Source organism: Lipotes vexillifer, unplaced genomic scaffold (assembly GCF_000442215.2).
Source record: "Lipotes vexillifer unplaced genomic scaffold, Lipotes_vexillifer_v1.1 scaffold308, whole genome shotgun sequence".
NCBI lineage: Eukaryota > Metazoa > Chordata > Mammalia > Artiodactyla > Lipotidae > Lipotes > Lipotes vexillifer.
This window is the reverse complement of record NW_006792985.1, coordinates 1769108-1789405: the sequence shown is the minus strand read 5'-3', so window position 1 is coordinate 1789405 and position 20298 is coordinate 1769108. Positions and strand designations below refer to the sequence as shown.

Genomic DNA, 20298 nt, shown 5'->3' with positions numbered 1-20298 from the left:
TAAGTATATAATTAAAATTTTTGTTCAATACTTGATTAAAAACTATTTCTGAATTTTCTGTCTTTATTCCACAGAATGATAAATAACGCTGATCATCTCTAGAAAAGATTGATTCACCTCATGTAAAGTATGCTCAGTTCCTTTCCAGTGGTGTAAGTATCTAATTCTTCTCTTAATTTTCATCCTCTCAATTGTTTTAATAAAATTTAAAAATCATTATGATTGGGCTTCCCTGGTGGCGCAGTGGTTGAGAGTCCGCCTGCCGATGCAGGGGACACGGGTTCGAGCCCTGGTCTGGGAAGATCCCACATACCGCGGAGCAGCTAGGCCCGTGAGCCACAGCTACTGAGCCTGCGCATCTGGAGCTTGTGCTCCGCAACAAGAGAGGCCGCGACAGTGAGAGGCCCGCGCACCGCGATGAAGAGTGGCCCCCACTTGCTGCAACTGGAGAAAGCCCTCGCACATAAACGAAGACCCAACACAGCCAAAAATAAATTAATTAATTAATTAAAAAAAATCATTATGATTATGATCCAAAAATGACAGCAGGCATTTGTAGAGTTGAAAGAATTTCTTCATGGTTATGTGGTAAGGAATGAATTTTCAAATCTATCAACTTTCTCTTTTACCATTTCTGTTTCAAGTTTGAAGTCTAACATTAATTTTCAATTGAACATAAAATTACATATAATTTTAAACTGCTTAATAGCCTAGAAATTTGTGAAACAGATGGCTGGTATTAAATACCGTGTGACAAGCAGAATATTGGAAGAATGCTACCTTAATGCTGCCTTTTGTATGCAAACTACTAAGCACCTTAGCCGTATTCTTTACCTACTGGGGATAATAATGTAGTTAAGTCTATTAGCTAATGTAGCTGGTAGACTTTCTTTGGAGTCTGGCAAAAAATACAAATTGGATGGTGGTATTATGTAGAGAGTTTTTTTTGTGCTAGGACATGAGCTGTAACCACTAGTTCATATTAAATAGGCCTCTGAATAAAAGTATTCTAGAGAAGATAAAGTATCTATTAGCTCATTAAGTACATCTTTAGAGTCTAGTGCAGAGTGCCTTTAGCGTAAGCATTTTATAAAATTTGGTTCAACCTATATTTCAATTAAATTTCTTCTGTTTTGGTTGACAGTTCTATAATCCAGTAAGTAGACATTAAGATAGATTTTCCTTGTTATTTAGGTTTTTCGTTAAACTTTTTTCTTCTCTCATTGGCTTTATCATATATCGAAAAGTCTCTGGAGTAGGCCAGGTGGTGTGAACGGTAGCCTGAGTTGCTGCTAAGTAGCTGTGTCCTTGGGAAAGGGAAGGCACTGTGTTTGCTTTGGGCCTGAGTTTCCCTTTTTTAAAAAATACAATTTATTTGTTAATGGCTATTTTCTATAGCCATTAGAATGTAATTAAGCATCATGAGAGCAGGAATTTTTGCCTAATTTGTTCCTTGTTGCATCCTCTCTGCCTCGTACATGGTCTGACACACAGGGGTCACTCAATAAGTGTTAGTTGAATGATTTTTGTCTAAATGGTCTCCTGTTCTCTGATTGCACACCTAATTTATATCTCCCTCTATAAACTTGCATGTTTTTATCAACACTAGGATTTTATTTTCCCAAATGTGTATAAGGTGGCTGTAATTTAAAAATCTCAACCTTAGTGCTAATTTTAAAATAGCTATTAAAGTATGATTGTAAATTGAATATAATCTTATTTTTCTCAAAATCTTTTTATTATGAAAAGAACATTTTTATACTATCATCTGTAGTCATAGTCTCTCTTCTCTGCGTTAGTCAGTTCTGCCATTGGTTTGAATTATAGAATCATTTTACCATACTATGAAGCTCAATCCCCAGCAAATCTTCATTTCTTACTTATTCTCACTCTTGTCATTTTCTTACTTTAAAACTGCCTCTCCTTTGATGGTAATAATAATTGTGAGAGTAATGTGCCATAAATAGTAAGAAGGGCCTTAGTACGTCTTTAGTTGGTTAATATTATGACTGATGCAATAATGTGTTAAATCATCATGGAATGAATACCATGTATGACAAACAAAACTAATACATGACTAGACCATATTTTGCCTAGTCATTCTAGATAAAAAGATAAAGACAGCAGTCAAGCTGAAGAAAATGCTGTGTTATCCAATAAGTTCTTATTATCTGTTGATGATTTACAGGTAAGGTAGTTGTGTCATTTTTGCACATATGATTTTAAGATTAATCATTTGTGAATGCTTTAACCTTCATGATTATAGGATTTAGTTTAAGAGAGTATGTTCTGGACCTCGGGCCTTATCCAAGAAGGGTTTACATATCCAAGTAGGGGTAAAATTTATTGTAAAATACGTTTACTATTATGGTCTAATAGTATGGTCTTTTAGAATGTCAGTTTATGAACTGAGGCATAATTCCTGAATTTAATTGTTCTTTTATGCTTCAGACATTGTCTGTGTCATTACAGTGTCAAAATTCTTCTCACATCATTTTCAATTATTGTTGGTCTGAGTCTGCATTCAGATTAGTAATTTGAAGTGAAAGATGTTCCTTATCCTGTGAACAGTTCTTCTGCTGCATAGGAAAATTAATTCAGTTCTTACATGTTATCTTTTTCTGTTATAAAAGAATTGCTGGTATCATAGACTTAGATGACCTTTGTAGGTCATTTTAGCCATAATTTCATGATTATGTGCTTCAACTAGGTGAATTATAAGAAATAAAATTCAAAAATGACAGAATGTGTACCTTTGTTTATGTTAATGCCACTGGAATATTGTTCTCAATATCCAAGAAATCTTCTAATCTTGGCATTTTCTCAGTAAAATATTGTACCTTCAGTGTCATATGCATGATTTGATCCTGCTCATTATGCCACTATCATTCTGCTCTATAGGAGTCATACATTTTATTCTAGCAATTGTAGATCTTTTTACTTTATGTATATCTTTGTATTAGGGACCTCTCTTGGTGCAAGGCACAGGCATCTAATTTAAACAAGGTGAAGCATAAAGGGAAGTTTATGCTCTTACATAACAATATAGCAAGAAGGGCAGGAGTGGACTTCCGTGGTGGTCCAGTGGTTAAGACTCTGCGCTTCCACTGTAGGGGGCACGGGTTCAATCCCTGGTGGGGAAGAAGAGCAGGGATGAGGTAGGGGCTTAGGAATGACTAGAACAAGGGATATGAACACTGTAGAACTTTCCCCTTTGCTCTGCATTTCTTAGTATGCCTGCTTTATTTTCCTACAAACCAGCTTCTTCTGCATGGTGAGGAATATACCAGACTAACATCTTCCCACAGCTGAGCACAGTTACAGTGACTGTCCATCTTCCTTCTACTCTAACCTGAATATTTTGAGAACAAGGCTTGGTTTCCTTGTGTGCCCACGCTGTTGACCAGAAGGTAGGGTATTTTGAGTGACATCCCCATGTGATTGGAAACAATGTGATTGGAAACATGTGATTGGAAACAATGAGGCATTCTGTGCAGACAAAATAATAGGTGCCTTCTGTTATCTCCTTTTATGAGTATGGATTAAAAATGTTTCCCATAGTCAAGGAATCTGAAATAACATAATATTACATTGCTTCAGATACTGTGGAATCTTTAGTTCTGGTAGTTCTGATATAAGCTTTAGGATGGATACTTTTCAGTTAACAGGTTAAATTCTTATAATTTATTTTAGTTTTATGCTCTGTATGGAACACAGTGCTGTTCCATACAGAGAGATGTTTGAAGAATTATATACAGAATACTATCTGCTCTGATATAAATGGGATAGGAAAATATCATAATTGATTTTTTTTGTCTGTATAATAAAACAGTCCTTGAAATCTCGTATCTAAACAAGGTCAGTTTATGATGAATTTTGAAAGTATGAAGACCTTCAAAGCATGAAGTTAGCAATGGACAACTCCATTTTCAAGAGAAAAGAATAATGTACAGAAACCTGAATTTACCAAATCAGTAAGTTAAGAGGTAAATTATTTGGATTACTAAAGGAATTTGGCAGCTACTTTAAAAAATTTTTTTATTTTTAATTTTTTTGCGGTACGTGGGCCTCTCAGCGCTGTGGCCCCTCCCGCCATGGAGCAAAGGCTCCGGACGCGCAGGCCCAGCGGCCATGGCTCACGAGCCCAGCCGCTCTGTGGCACGCGGGATCCTCCCGGACCGGGACACGAACCCGCGTCACCCGCATCGGCAGGCGGATCCCCAACCACTGCGCCACCAGGGAAGCCCTTGGCAGCTACTTTTAAAAAGAACTTCCTAGGATTAAGAATTAATGTGTTACTAAGCACTTGATAGAAAGGACCAAGGGCTGAGGGTTAAGATAGAAACTAAAGTGTCAAGTGTCTCTTATAAGCCATTAGGAAAATGTTTACACAGCTTTTTCAACAAATTTTGAATGTAATATACCTACTGAAAAATGTACAAATCAGTAGTGTGCAACTTGGTGAATGTTCACAGCTAATGTACCTATGTAATGTAACTAGCATAGAACAGAACATTACCAACACTGCATAGCATTTTAATAATAGAGCATTTATGTTAATAAGCAAGGTGTACTATTCTTTTGACATCAGGAGAAAAAGTAAATGAGTTACTCTGGTTGAAATTTTTTTTTTTCTCTCTCTCTCTCCCAACTAGCTGATGGTATGTTATTGGGGGGTGTGGGGGAGGGGTTGGTATATGAAGCTAACAAGAAAATTAGCAGAGTACAGTTGTAATTGCCAAAGATTTAGAATAGCTAATAATTGACAGCCGTCCAGGTGTCCGAAATAGAGTGGCTAAACAAAACTGTGGTATATTCCTACAATGATGTACTATTCAGTAATAAAAAGGAACAAACTGCTGATACATACAACATCGTAGATGAACCTCAAAAACTTTATACTGAAAGAAGCCTTTCACAAAAGGGTACATAGAAGTTCCATTTAGATGAGGTTCTGGAACAGACAAAAGTAATCTGTCATGGGAAAAAAACATGAGCAGTGATTGCCTCTGAGGGAAGAGGACAGGGACTGACCAGGAAGGGGCATGAGGGAACTTCCTGGGGTGATGGTAATATTATGTAACTTCATAGGGGTTTGAATTTCACAGGTGGATGTACTTCTCAGAACTCATAGATGGTAAACATAAGATTTGCATATTTCATTTTATCTAAATTTTACTTCAAGAGAAAAAATACCTGAACAGATACTGAGCTCTAATTAATGATATACATGTGGAAGTATTTAGGGGGAAGTGTACAGATGTCTGTAACTGATTCTGAAATGCATCAAAAGATGAGATGAATAGAGGGATGGATGCATAAAGGAATGGATGGATATGTAATAAAGCAAGTAAAATGTTAATGGTAAAATCCAGGTGGTTAGTGTATGGGCATTCACTGTAAATTTATTTCAACTTTTCTCTGTGTTTAAAATTTTACATTATAAAACCTTGAAGGAAAAAAACTAGGCAATCAGAAAAGAATGTAATAATCATGAAAACAGGACTTTTATGATGAATAGCTTGTCACAAATGAATATTGGAAGAGGGCAAAAGAAAATGTTTATAGGTATAAGGCAGATACTGTGGCCCATGGGCACAAATGACCTGCAGCATGTTATTTTAGGTCCACAAAATGTTTGTTTTTATTTTTAATGAGCCTGTCTCTAAAACTAGAACTGTTTCACATAAAAATGATAGATTTCTGCCTGCTTATTTTAATTTTATTTATTTATTTTAAAATCTTATTTATTTATTTTTGGCTGCGTTGGGCTGTCTCTAGTTGCTGCCAGCGGGGCTACTCTTTGTTGTGGTGCGCAGGCTCTAGGCACGCGGCCTTCAGTAATTATGGCGTGTGGGCTCTACGGCGCAGGTTCAGTAGTTGTGGCGCACGAGCTCATACGCTCTGCGGCATGTGGGATCTTCCCGGACCAGGGATCGAACCTGTGTCCCCTGCATTGGCAGGCGGATTCTCAACTGCCGCGCCACCAGGGAAGTCCCGCCTGCTGTTTTTAAAAGGACTTAGAAGACAAAGGAATCATTGCAATAGAATAGAGCCTTCAAAGGTAGATACAGATTTGTGTGGAAATTTTGTATATGAGAAAGGTGGCATTTCAGACCAGAGGAGAAGAGATGTATTACTCAGTAAACATATTGGACAAATGAGCTATCCTTTTGGGAAAAGATAAAGCTCAAATCCTTTCACACTCATTAGGTAAATATAAATTCTAGATGGAGCAAAGATCTTAAATATAAAAAACTGTTACTAGAACCCCTAGTCCATCAGTAGGTTTTATCTAAGTGGTTTAAACTGGAGATTTAATAAAGGACAAAAGCCTGTGTGCCATATCATTTGATTACAGTAAGTCCTGCCATATATTGGAAAGCAGAATGATGCATGCTTTTGGAGTCAGTAAGGTTTAAATCTTTTCTATGTCTTAATCAGACTTGTTTGCAAGCTACAAAAGCATTGTGAGCCTTAGTTTCCTCAACAATCAATCAATCAATATAAAACTTAAAAAAAAATTACAGAGGGTTGTCGTGAGGAACTGAGATTATATTACATGAAACTCTTGCCCAATGCCTGCCTAGAGTGCATGTTCAATAAATTTTTAGTATAGAGGGATAGAGAAACAGATCTCCAACAGCTTAGGGGAACTGGCCCAGAGCAGAAATTTACCTGGAAAGGATGAGAAAATTCTTTGACATTTATTTCCATCAGCAGGCACTTACTGAGAGCCTGCCGCATGCCATGCAACCTATTCGGCACTAGAACTATAAAAATAAAAATAGAAGAAATTCCCACTTAAAAAAATCTTAAGAAAGTCAGGTTTTATAAGAAAGGAATTCAAGTAGTGAGAATTTTTATGATATTTGACAACTCCCTTGAACTTAATATTATTGACTCTGAGACATTTTCTGGTGTGCTACAGTATCTTGTGTTAGTTAAAGGAAGCATAATGGAGAAGCAATGTCCTAAGAAAAATGAATAGTTCAGTTTGGCCACAACCACGAAAGATCCGTTTCTTGGGATAACTATTAAGAGAATACATTACAGAGATGAAATCCTCATGAAATTGGAAAGTGGTGGGTGAAATGGTGCTTGATAAATTTTTTTGTGTGCCTCTCTTACTTTTCCATTTAAATATTCTTGCTGGTTATTAGTATTTCCTTGGGCTAAGCTTACCAAACTGTTTGTCTACAGTAAATGAAGTCACAGAGTTCCTGGGTCAGTTTTGCTGATAAAATATTACTGTTATTATGATAATAATAATGTCTTAATCATTTTCAGTAAAGAAGTTGATATAGAAATATTTTATCTTCTGTGCATTCTCAATACATAATGATATATTCTTTGGTAGATATTGTAAATAAAGGAACTTTAAAAACAATTTTTTTTGTTTTAGTTTGCTGGAAACCATGTCTCACTATACAGATGAACCCAGATTTACCATAGAGCAGATAGATCTGCTTCAGCGCCTTCGACGTACTGGAATGACTAAACATGAAATTCTTCATGCCTTGGAAACTTTGGACCGTCTTGATCAAGAGCATAGCGACAAGTTTGGAAGAAGGCCCAGCTATGGAGGAAGTTCGTATGGGAATACTACCAACAATGTTCCAGCATCTTCCTCTACAGCTACAGCTTCCACACAGACCCAGCATTCTGGAATGTCCCCATCACCTAGCAACAGTTATGATACCTCCCCACAGCCTTGTACTACCAATCAGAATGGGAGGGAGAATAACGAGCGATTATCCACATCCAATGGAAAGATGTCACCAACTCGCTACCATGCAAACAGCATGGGTCAGAGGTCATACAGTTTTGAAGCCTCAGAAGAGGACCTAGATGTAGATGATAAAGTAGAGGAATTAATGAGGTTAGTTCCTTTCTTATTCAGAGTCCTCCAAATGTTTATGTTCTTAAGACTGATTTTGAATAATGAAGCTGTATTTCAGCTCTTTACCTATAAGAACTGTGATGCCTCCTCCCCCTTTAGTGATAAAGAAAAAAATTAAAATTTTTATGTTTTTAATTCAAAAACATTTAATTTTCTTCTCTACTTAAGTTCTTTCTCTTTGCTGCTTGATAAGTCTTTTCCATTCTCTCTGTTATCAAAGCAAAGGTTAGCATTCTCTTTATGGCTCTAATCGCTAACATCTGAATTTTCTGAATTTCTAACAAACATATTATAATCCTTAAATCCATTGTAAGTACTTGTTCTGATAGGATGACTTTATCATGATATGTATACTCTTAATTTTTCCCTCCAACATGCCAATCAACAAAATAATTTTGAGCATCTATTTAAAAAGCAATGTTCTTAAGCAGAAAAATAGATGTGGTTTCTACCCCTAAGAAGCTAAAGTTCTAATTTTAGCAATAGATGCCATACACACACACACACACACACACACACACACACACACACACACACACACACACAAATTTAATGTTATCTATTACAAAATAAGTGTAAACACTTAGAGTTTGAAACACTGAGAAAAGAAGTCCAGTTTCAACAGAGGTGATTAGGAAAGGCTTCACCCTGGACCTGGCACATTTTGAGGGCAGCACTGATGTGCTTTCCATGGTTGTGTCTCCAGGATCTAGAACTGTCCTTGGCACATGTTAAGAGCTTAATATGTCAACTGAATGGATGAATTTGAGCTAAGCTTTAAAGGATAGCTTCTGTTTTGAAATATAGGAGCTTTATTTAAAGTTAAGGGAATGGTAACAGAAAAGGCAAGACATGATTAGTCTTATAAAAACTGCAGATTGGCTAGATATGGTAATAAGAATAGTATATTAAGAGGCAGTACAGATTTGGGGAAGATTTGAATTCCATATACATAATTTATGTTTAACTTGGTGGAAATTAAAGGAGTTCTTACAGGTCTGTAGGAAAGAGTTGATAAAAGCATTGTTTTCAGTAGATTATCGCTACTATAGTAGAGAGGAGAGCCTGTAGGTAGATTAGTTACAGTATATATGAAAGAAACCGTAGCAGGAATTTGTCAAATAAAATTATAACCTATAATTATGAGTTGTAGTTCTTCTGTAAGACTTTAGGACTTGAAGATAGTATAATGGTGACTTAATACTGCCATATGGAACATCTATCCTATAGTACCCCAAAGGTAAAATATCTTTTGAACAAACTGTCCTGAATTTATTTTTAGGGTGGAACTGCCATATAGGGAATTCTGGGCTAAATGGACTATTGTATCTATTGTGTCAGCCAAAAAGTTAGTTTGGTTAATGAATATGTTGTTCAATAAAGTTTTTGGTGGAAATGAAAAATATCTTTTATTTTTACTTAAAACTGAACGAACTTTTTGGCCAATCCAATAGATTTCAACGTAATTCCTGTAATGAATAGTTTCATAGAGCAGCTACAGGACCCTATTATTTAAGCTTTGTGAAACTTAAAAATATAAAAGATCGGCTTGGCTTTTAATTCATTTTCACTTGCTTAAACAGCTGGCCAAAGTTTAGATGTTCCTTTTGAATTTAACATCTATATCACTGTCAAGATTAAGAGAGAGGACCATTTGGGCAAATAGAAGTTACTTTAGTAGTTAAAATGTAAGAAGGTTAGCTTTTAATTATGCTAGTAGAGTGGGTATCAACAATAAAATATGTTAGAATGCTAGCCTGTTTCTTGTTGTTGTTGCTGTCGTTAATCAGTTTGAATGAGCTTTAAAAATAATAGTTAGTTCCCAAATGTGTGTTAGCCTAACAAGAAATTTGGGAAAACTTTCTTTTTAACAAAAGTCTCTGGAAGATTGTCCAGAGTCTAAAACTTGACTATAACGATCTAAAAAATTGACTATTAACTCTAAGGTTATCATAATGTTGTAGTTCAACTGTGTCCTCAAAATAAACAGAAAACCTGTTTAGCCAGGACTAGGGTTTGTAGTTAAATCCAGCAATTACACACATTCAAGTGTCATCATTAGATATATATGTGTTTATAACTTATCAGTATTTAATTTACATACATCCTACCTTGTTGCATAGGTAGGATACTTTATGACTTCTTTCTTAGAACTGCTCCTGTGGTGTCCTCTACTCATGTAGTGGTCTCGTTGAACCTTCTGGCTCTCTGGTCCTCTGCCATTGTGCCCTCACCCACATCTCTCTAACTTTGTGCCCACCTCTTGTTTTTCTCAAGTTTGCAAATAGTACCAATCCTTAGGTTTGAGGGAGAAGTTGATTACATGACTGGTTTCACTTTTAATCATTACAACCGTGCTGTGTGTGAGGTAGAGCAGAGAAATTGAGATTCACAAAAATTAAGTAATTGACCCAAGAAAACTTAAATATTAAGTGGCAGAGCTGAATTCTAACCCATGTCTTTATTACCAGTGTGTCTGTCGCTGGTATCTGTTGCCTCTGTAAATAAATTTTTCATGTGTGTAGATTTCAGTAAAATTTTAGGAATGGTGGTTAATGTAACTCAAGACAAAGTGTGAAAGCCATAATGGACTTATCCCCCACTCTTCCCCCACGTGATATTTGCCACGTCAAATCAATCACTTAACTAGCCTAATGAGTTTTTATTTGGTAGAATGTTAGAGAAAGTTTTGGGTAGTGAATCTTTCTGAGTACCCTGTGCCCACATAGGGCTACACTGCCCTTTGCCCACTCAACACTGTGGTGGTATAGTGGGTTGGATTTGGTGGTCTCTAGGTGGGGAGAATAGATCCCTGAATGCCTTCCTGCCTCCTTTTCTACATGTGTCATATGTAATTCACCTCTTGTATGCTTACATTCCCCAACCTCCAGAGCACTCAGCTGTAAGATGGAGCTTTCAAATTTCATAATCCACTGGGTCCACGAACTTAACCCCTAATAATTTCAAGGTATACAAAGGAGGCTTTTTTTTTTTTTTTTTGTAAAACTTGATTAATTTGTAACTGTATACCTAATTAGCTTGTTAAGAATCAGAAAGAGAGTAAATGCTACTTTTTCCATTTTTGGATTGATCAGGGTTAAAAAAAATGAAAGGGAAACTAGAATGTGAATTCTCAGCAAATTGTTGAATATAACATTTTAGGAAGGACTTTAAAGCCAGGAGCTAGAATAAAGACCGATTTTCCATGTTAATATTTTTTAAAAGCATCTGTTAATATATATGTTTATATATAGGTGTATATGTACATCTGCTAATATAATAGTGTGTACCTATTAAAGTGTATCTGTCCTATTGTGTATATATAAAATAACAATTGAAATGAGGCTTAATCAGAATTAATAAGCAATGTCATATAAAAGATATTATTCCTAACTACCCACGTACTAAATTTCATGAGTGTTTAGTATGTTATCTAGGATCCTGAGACTTTCTTCTGAGTTGGTTATCCATATGCCTAATAATAGCTTATTTACTTGTGTAGGTAGGGATTTATGTTCTATAAGACATAATAATCAGTTACCATGTTGTTCACACAGATAGAATAGCTTTTGTTTTAACATTATCTTTTAAAATTATGCTTTATCTCCATGAGTAGAAATTAAAGTGAGAAGGTTTTTATTCGTATGTGAAAGAATTTGTGTGTAATTATATTTTCCCACCTGTGAAATAGTCTGTCTTGGTAGGTATTGCTCCATCTCTGGAAGTCTTTGAGATAGATGTCTACTTTAAAGGGTCCTACAGAATGTGTAGTGTATATCAACTAAGAGAATATGGAAGATCTTAAAGTGTACCACTTTTAAACATTCAGTCTTTAATAGCCTTTGTTCCGGAAAAGGAAATATTACCGTTTTGAGCTTGTATACATAACTCTCTTCCATTCTGTTTTGGGAAGCTTAAACATATTTGATATTAAGAATTTAGAGCGGTTTTATAAATTATCTAGATCAGGTTTTCCATTTTACAACCTTTTATCTTCAACTACAGATTTGTTCATTCATGGAACAAATTAAGCTCTATTATATGCAAACCCCATGATGAATAAGACACAATCTTTGTGCTAAAGGACTTTGTAGGCTAGTAGGAGAGATAAGACCAGATCAGGAGCAACTATAATACAGAATAGCATGTAATATATTCACATGTGAGTAGTATAAACAAAATGGTAAAGTTAGTTATTGGAAGAAAAGATCTTTTTTAGCTCTGAGGCTCAGGGAGAACTTCTCTGAATAGGTGGCAATTATTATTATTTTAAGATGTCTTTAAAAAGGGTAATTTCACAAAGAGGCATTACTGAGTGTATGTAAGTGGTTAGATACAAATAGAGTGGTAGCTTATCTTGGAAATAAACTGTAGAGTCAAAGAAAGATCAGCCTGCACTTCACTTTTATTCCATAAGGCTGGAGGAGTAGAAATCATGAGAAGTGTGAGATTTTATAAGATAAGGGAGGAAAAGTGGATTCATTCTCCTTAAAGATGTCAAATTTTAGATGAAGAGAGGAAGTAAGGAGTAGATGAAAGAGTTAGGTTTGGAGTCAATGAAGGAGTTTTCACACCAGGAAATTGGTGACTTCACAGGGTAGGGTGTGGACAACATTAGGAGAGGCAGGTCGTTAAAGAAGGTGGAATGAGTGAGGGGGAATATGTGAAAGTTTAAAGAACAAATTTAACCCAGTAGAATGGAAGTTTTTGAAATACATAAGAGAACTGGACACAGTGAAAGTTAAATGCTGTTACTATTTTGAAAATACCTAGTGTAACCAACCAAATGACACAACACTTGTATCTAAATTGACTGTACAGAAGTCTTTTCATGGTGCTTTAAAATACCCAATGCAGATGTTTACTTCAGTCTTACATACTTAGAGCAGATCGTTTGTTTATTCTTTTCCTGGGATTCTTTCCAGGGTATTATAAAATAATAATAATTGTTTATGTAGTGCTTTTACAGTTTCAAAAAGTTTTACATCGAAGAATTTAAAATTTTTTTATACTATATACACACACACATTTGATATTAAACTTGGTTTAAATTTAATTTCACTGCTTGTAGGAAAATCTTAAAAGGCTTGTGGTGGGGGGTATTAATGTTCTCATTTTACCAGATGATGCAACCAGCTTTATTAAATGACTTGCCCAAGCACACTCTTATCTTTTAAGTTTTATGTTTTTCTTCAACTTGAAAAAGCTTCTCTCTGGTAAAGCAGTTGAGTAAAGCGGTTTTTTGGTTTTTTTTAAAACTCATTGCGGGTGCTTAGAAACTTGCCAAGGATCTAAAAATATAGTCTCTGAGAGAGGGTAAGTGAACTGCTGCTCTCTTGCAGACTTTTTGGGGTTCCTTCTGTCTTGCTGCAGTCCTTGGTAATATCATACTGCAGGGCTGTGAATAATTCACAAACCGGATATGCCCTACTGGAATAATTGAGTGTTATCTCCTCTTTGTGACTTAGTCTCTAGGTGAAATTGATTTTAAATAAATTGATTTAAATTCCAATTTAAATCAGTAATCAAGAAAATACCATTTAATCATTTTCCCCACAGAAGCACATTTTTATTTAACCTTAATAGATAGTCTCTTAAACTCAGTTTTCATTTTCCCAGAGGGACATTCTATACATTGAAATGCAATGCTTTATTTAAATTTTTTCAGGTTAATTTGGCATCTGTATCAGAAACCAAATGATTATGTTGTTTTATTTACCTAAGCCAATTGAAATAGATACTGCTGAAGTTTATCTTGCGCTACTGATTGTTGATGGGTATTTGACAGCCATATGATAATGTAGACAGTTATTTTGTTTGACATTACAATGTATTTCTTTGTGCCTTTTTCTTTCAGATACATAATTTTTAAATGAGAATGATACTTTTCAAAGAAATATTTCAAATATAAATAAGCATTGTGGAAGGAATCTAGGGAGTATCTAGATCAGTATGAGAAATTTCAAATACTGGATTAGGCAGTGGCCTCTTTATTTTCTTCCTTTGGGAATCTTTTTGATTAGGATTTCCAGCCAGTAGATGAGGAGTAGACTGGAGCTCTAGGTTGGAAGCTGTCCCTACTATCACTTCTCTGCTCTTTTCCAGAATTCCTGAAAGGGAGCATGGAATTCACCAACAGAATGTACAGCTCCTCCTCAGCAAAGGACTGCAAATCTGCTCTGAGTGAATCACAGCTGATTCTTAGGGGATAGGATACTTTCTTTCCTTGTTCCAAATCTGTAGAGAGACTTGAGCTCCTATAAGGAGTCTGTGGATCATTCACAAAATGATTTGTAAAGATGTCACGATCCCTTTGTCTCAGATCAGGGGTTCACAAACTTTTTCTGTAAAGGGTTAGATGGAAAACATTTTAGACTTCGTGGCCAAGAGGCAAAGTCGATATAATATAGATACTTACATACAAGAGAGAAAGCAAATGGTCACAAATTTTTATTTGCAAAATTCAATATAGAATAATTAATAATTGAATACAATTTTTAAAATACAGGCCTACTAATGAGAAGAATGGAATTTTTTGGTGGGGAGAGGATAATATTTTGCTTACTTCATGTTCAAAGTTAGTATTCCCTGTCCTCAAATTGATTGTGAATGTTCATCTGTGAAAACTATTCTTAGCTCATAGGTTGTATAAAAACAGGTGGGAGGCCAGATTAGTCCATGGGCCATAGTTGCTGACCCCGTGTTAGACCATAAATTGCCACTCTTCTGTTACTTTTGAGCTTGAATGAAAATCCATTTATGTAATCCTTTTGAACATTCAAAGAGAAATTGGTCTTTAAGGCTTTAAATATAATTTTTACTGAAGTATTCTGTTCTGGTGGAGAAACAGAAGTCTTGCCATTCATTGTCATTCTAGTGAATGTCTAGTCTTTTGAGAATTTGTTGAATTTTTAAATAAGTAAAAATTTATAAGGCATCTAGTGAAGGAAAAATTAGGTCTATAATATGTAATCCCAAGGACACAAAATATAGTGTAGTATTAAGCATTCTGTATATTACATGTACTAGGAAATTAATGTCTTTTATATTAAAATTTTATATTCAACCCATCCTGCTTAAAATTTGTTTGGTTTATTCAGGACAAAGAAGGCAAATTAAAAGGCAGAGCCTTCTTAAAGTGGCTAATATTTTAGCAGTTGTGAGAATGATGATTTCTATTCCTTTAACAAAGGTTTTCAAATGAACTGAACATTATTTATGCAGTTGCATAGTTAACATGCGAAACCACAATCTACTCACAACTGATTTTTGTTGTTGTTGTTGCTTTTTATTTTTCTAGGATTTCTGTCTCTGTAAGATATATTCATTACCCAGTAATGAAACTTTGTATATACCATATGGCAGCCTTGTTCCTAATGTGAATTATAAAGAGCATGCGATTAACCGTCCTCTGGTATGAGACTTATATCTACTGTGGCATTCACTAAAGCGTCTGTCTGATGGTGTGATGTTTTAGGACTTGAATATTTGGTGTTTCTTGGTTTGTTCTAATTTCATATTTTCACACAAGCTTGGTCTGTTTACCTTATTTTTGTGTCCTTTCTTTCTGTGTTCTCCCCACCTCTCTGCTTCACCTTTCTTAGCAAAGATGAGGATTTCTACCTTCAACATACATTGTTGGTCTTGTCTTCTGTTTTTGTTAGGAGGGACAGCAGTGTGATAAAAGAGGAAATCAAAGCCTTTCTTGCCAATCGGAGGATTTCCCAAGCAGTTGTTGCACAGGTAACAGGTAAGAGCTGAAGAGCCCTTTATTCTGGAATCTTGTCTAGTCTCTGCCTTCTGGTGCAGATGTTGGAATATTGCTTGCATTTCTGCATTGCAGTGCAGATCTGTCAGCTTAGGCATAATAATGTATGCCTGTGATTTAAAACCCATTGTCTCCGACATCTTGGAACTTCTCCAGTGACTTTTTTTACTTGTGCTAGTAAATTTTACAGCATTTGTAATAAGCACAAAATTCCCTATTTTATGGCTAAAAAAGGATTCTCTGGTTTTCTTGTAATTGTGACAGAGCTTATGACACATGCACATCCAACTGCTATCTACATTTCATATTTTTAAAAGCTTCACAGTCCTCCAAATCCAATCCCCGATTTTACCAATTAAAAAATGATTCATGAGAGTAAAGGAAGTTGTGTTTTTTCAACCACTTTTCTGTATGTGAAAGCTTTCCTCAAAGCATTACTGAGAAGATAAGAATTACCAGTGTCTTCTCTTTGTTTTTTATATCCCATCCCATTACCCACCCCACCGCAGCCCCATCCTGAGTATGTGGTGTATATGTGTCATTCTCTATTCAGATTGCATTTTTTATGGAGTTCTTGAATTTTGGGGTAGCATGTGTTTTCTTTGTTGGTCTGTAGTCTTCCTTTCTTGGATATCAGTGATTTATAAGACCTTAATAAAATCAACTATGTCTTAGTCATGAGAGGAACCAGAAACTCTTTCAACTACATGTTGTAGTTGATACATTGTTGTGTGTTATATATTGATGGATATGAAAATTAATTTGTTCCTCCCCTTCCTTTTTTTAACATGCCACTAGCAGCTCTGTGACTTTGGGCTTTTTAGCCTCTGCACCTCAGTTTCTTACTTCTACAATGATATAGTTGGATCTGATCTTTAACAGTACCTTCCAATTTTAAGATACTATTTCTCTTCTCTAGACATTGATACATATTGAAGCTCATTTACCTAAAAGGTTGTTATTGACCATTTATTTGGTTAAAAATGAAACTTGAGATTTCAGAAGTCTTAAATTTCACCCCAAGAATCTAAGGTCAGCCAATCTTAATATGTGTGTAACATATTACACTAGTAATGTATTTTTAAAAATGACACTTCCGTTCGTGGTAAAAAAAAAAAAATTAATTAAAGGCATGTCCCTTCGCCTGGAAATCTTAAACAAAAGGACAGTGCGTGAATTTAATTTTTATAATCTTCAGTTGTTTTTCAGTAGGATATTTAAAATAAATTGTTACCTTTATCTTCAAGGATTAAGGCATGGTGCTAAGGGCATTGTAAGGGCAAGTTAAGTGGGTTTTACCAAAACCCACTGATGTGCACTATGGAAAGATGGAGCGTTGTCTTTCAGAACTTTTATTTCAGCCCCCAAGATTAGTAGCAATAGTATCTTCTAGCTTGTCAGCCTTAAAAAAAAAAAAAAAAAAAAAGACAAAATTGTACTGTTATAGACAGCATTATAAAGTTGATTTTGCCCAAGTGGAAATATTTCTGAATGTCTTGAATACCCTGAATCTTGAATCATCTTGGACTTTTTAAATAATATCTTTTGAAACCCATCAGACATTGATGCAAATTATAATAAAATACCTTTAGAAGGAATTTCTTAGCCATATCTAAAGCATTAGTTATACCAGTCATCAAATCCTGCCTTTTTGGGGGTTTTGTTTGTTTGTTTTGTTTTTTCTATTCAATATTTTTCCTTAAGTTTTTTAAAACTTATTTTATACTGGAGTATAGCCAATTAACAATGTTGTGATAGTTTCAGGTGTACAGCAAAAGGACTCAGCCATACATATACATGTATCCTTTCTCCCCAGTACTGCCTTTTGGAAAGGGAAATTAAAAGATATTTTAGCATCTTGCTAATCAAAATGTAGTCCATGGGACAGCAGTATTGGAGGCTTATTAGAAATGTAAAGATACAGAGTATCATGCTATACCTAGTGAATCAGAATTTACATTTTAACCAGATCTCCAGGTGATCTGGGTGTGAGAAGTGCAGTTCTAGGAGACTGGTAAGCTTTCCTAATGCTGATTTCAATAGATTGGCACTGTTTAACATTGCCCCAGTCAGTGACAGTCATCATGATGCCATCTCCTGTTTTTGAAAGCAAGGGTTGACATTTTTACACAGGTATTATCTGTTATAACATGGACTTTTCTTTTGCCACTGTAATCGTAAGATTTGGTACTGTTAAAACTTCTTACCCCCATTTCTGCCTCACCCCAACTTATTCTTCCTCCTCTTCATTCCTAGTCCAAAAGCTGGTTCATTTCCCCTTGATCAGATATCTTTAATGGTTCTCCATTGTCTAGAAAATGAAACTCTTTATAATCTACTCCAGTCTTCTCTTTATATCCATCTCCTATTCAGTATAAACCCTAGCTGGATTCAGCTATGTGCCGTTTTTAGTATTCTGCTCACCTGGATGCTAATAAATCGTTGATTGTGCCTATGGTACCTTCACCTCCTCACCTTGGTCTTATCAGTTCCTGTTTATCAACATTACCTCAGTTATTATCCTCATTCTGACTTCTTTGATCACTTTAGCCCATGTAGACCTCTCTTTTTTCTGAAATTAATACACTTAGTTTACCACCCTGAGATATTAAACCTCATTTCAATTCTGCATTTTATAGTAGTATTCTTTAAAAGCAGAGATCTTTCTTAGACATGCTCAAAGAGTCTAGCATTGCACATACTCTCTGAAGATCTCATGTTTACCTAGAAAGGGAGTATTGGTGAAGCTAACACAAGCTACACATGTGAAAATTTATCCAGTATGACTTTGTCCAGTGGTGTTCCCCCTCTAGAAATATTAATTTGCTCAACAAATGCAGCATTAATTCCTGCCCTTAAGAAATTTGTATTTTTCTTTTATCTACTTTAATTCAATTATTTACATAAGGCAGGGGAATGAGGATGATTTATAACCATATTGGTTCATTGTCCCTTTGGTCAACTAACTGAATTCATGTATTTCTCATGTATTACTGTGTTACATTTTCACCCAGCCTGTCTAGCCATCAAACTAAACTCAGGGGCAGTGATTTTCATTCCAGAAAAGGCATCCGGCTAGAGAATGGTGAGTTAGTGAGAATCAGTATGAAGCTTGGCCCTCGTAATTGGCCCACCTGAGATAGAGTGGCCCGAGTGAGGAAGCCTCCCAGGTGCCCAGGGCTCACTCCTTGGGGTACCTGATTAATATATAGGCACATTTTTCTGTCTAAACAAATTAATCACGTGTATCTTAAAAGAATGTCTACCTGATGAAATCTACCCCAAAATAAAGTTTAGGATATGGTGCTCTGGAATCTGTCCTGTATTGGAGTCTCTTAAAGTCAGTTAAGTTTAACTGTAATATGTGAAATAATGAAATAAATCAACCTTGGGATAAAAATGAGAATGAGTGGTGCATAACAAAAGGAAATGCTAAATAAAAATGTGTAGTGAGGTGCAAAATTATAACACATGGGCTTGTTCCGGAAACAAAATACAGAGGCTTCTTTTTATAGATTTGGAGGATTTCTATAATAAGATAAACAAGAAGTTCATGGGTGGGGTCTGTATAAATAATATCCTACTGATAGGAAAAATGACAGTATAAACAGGATATAATAACAGTGCCTGCTGAATTTCCCAGCATGTTATTTGTAGCTTTTTTCACAGAGTCACAGCTGCTCCCACCAAGGGTGGATTTTTACCTCTGTAAGAGGTCGAGCAACTTTCTAAATTCTCACTAACAGTGGTGGGGTGGGGAACATACATAGCCTTTGCTTTAGTAATAAATACGTATGTTTTATATTCACTTTCAGGGTGAAACATTTTCTTGGGCTATTAGAATTCTTAAAACATGATTTTCTTTTTAAACGACCTCTGGGAAAAATCACGCTGGCAGAATAAATGAGTAAATGGGCAGTGCTTGAGTGAGTGCTTATCAGCTAAATAAATATACTAATTAGATTCATGTCCTCTTAAAAAATAAATAAGTGAAAGAAGAAAAATTAATCATCTCTGAATTTTAAGAAATTTATCATAATTCTGTTTTCTTGAATGATAGCAGTATAATGGAAAAGTGACCATTAAACTTTTGAATCCCAAAATTCTAGTCCTTCTGTCAAATAGCCTTGTGATCCAGGACAAATCACGTAACTTCTCTGAGCCTCAGCTTCTTTATTTATAAGACGAGGGGTTTGACCAAATGTTTTCCAAGTATCTTTTCTAGTTGTCAAATTTCCGTTCTGTTTTTAAACTGTTAAGTACATTTAACAAGTATGCACGTTACCCCTATCTAGTGACTCTCATTCCCAAAATGTAAGAATTTGTATAAAGAGAAGCTCTGAAACAGTTTCAGAAGTGTTCCAGCTGTATTCAGATCACTTCCCTTTTCTTAGTTATCTTTAAAATGAAGAGTAAAAGCACTACATATTCAATTTAATTATGATAATTTCTTTACAAGTAGAACTTCAGACCAGACACTAAAAACCAACTAAAATGTCAATATACCTTTTTTTAAAAATAGACTTTATGTTTTTGAGTAGTTTTAGGTTCACAGCAAAAGTGAGCAGAAAGTATAGAGAGTTCCCATATACCTCCTGCCCCTCCACACACACACACAGCTTTCCCT

The 20298-nt window shown here is 35.4% G+C and overlaps 1 protein-coding gene across 3 annotated transcripts in view; it reads left to right on the top strand.

Annotated features, from left to right (window-relative positions):
• HMBOX1 (homeobox containing 1) overlaps positions 1-20298 on the top strand; it is a 178547-nt gene that overhangs the window by 84188 nt on the left and 74061 nt on the right. The window contains exons 2-4 of one of the 3 annotated variants that reach the window (XM_007466146.1): positions 75-152; positions 7406-7882; positions 15568-15653. In XM_007466146.1, the coding sequence (XP_007466208.1) occupies positions 130-152; positions 7406-7882; positions 15568-15653 (586 nt within the window). In that variant the 5' untranslated portion in view covers positions 75-129. Of the gene's footprint in view, positions 1-74; positions 153-7405; positions 7883-15567; positions 15654-20298 lie in introns of those variants that run through there. The other 2 variants (XM_007466145.1, XM_007466147.1) reach the window with 2 other exon arrangements.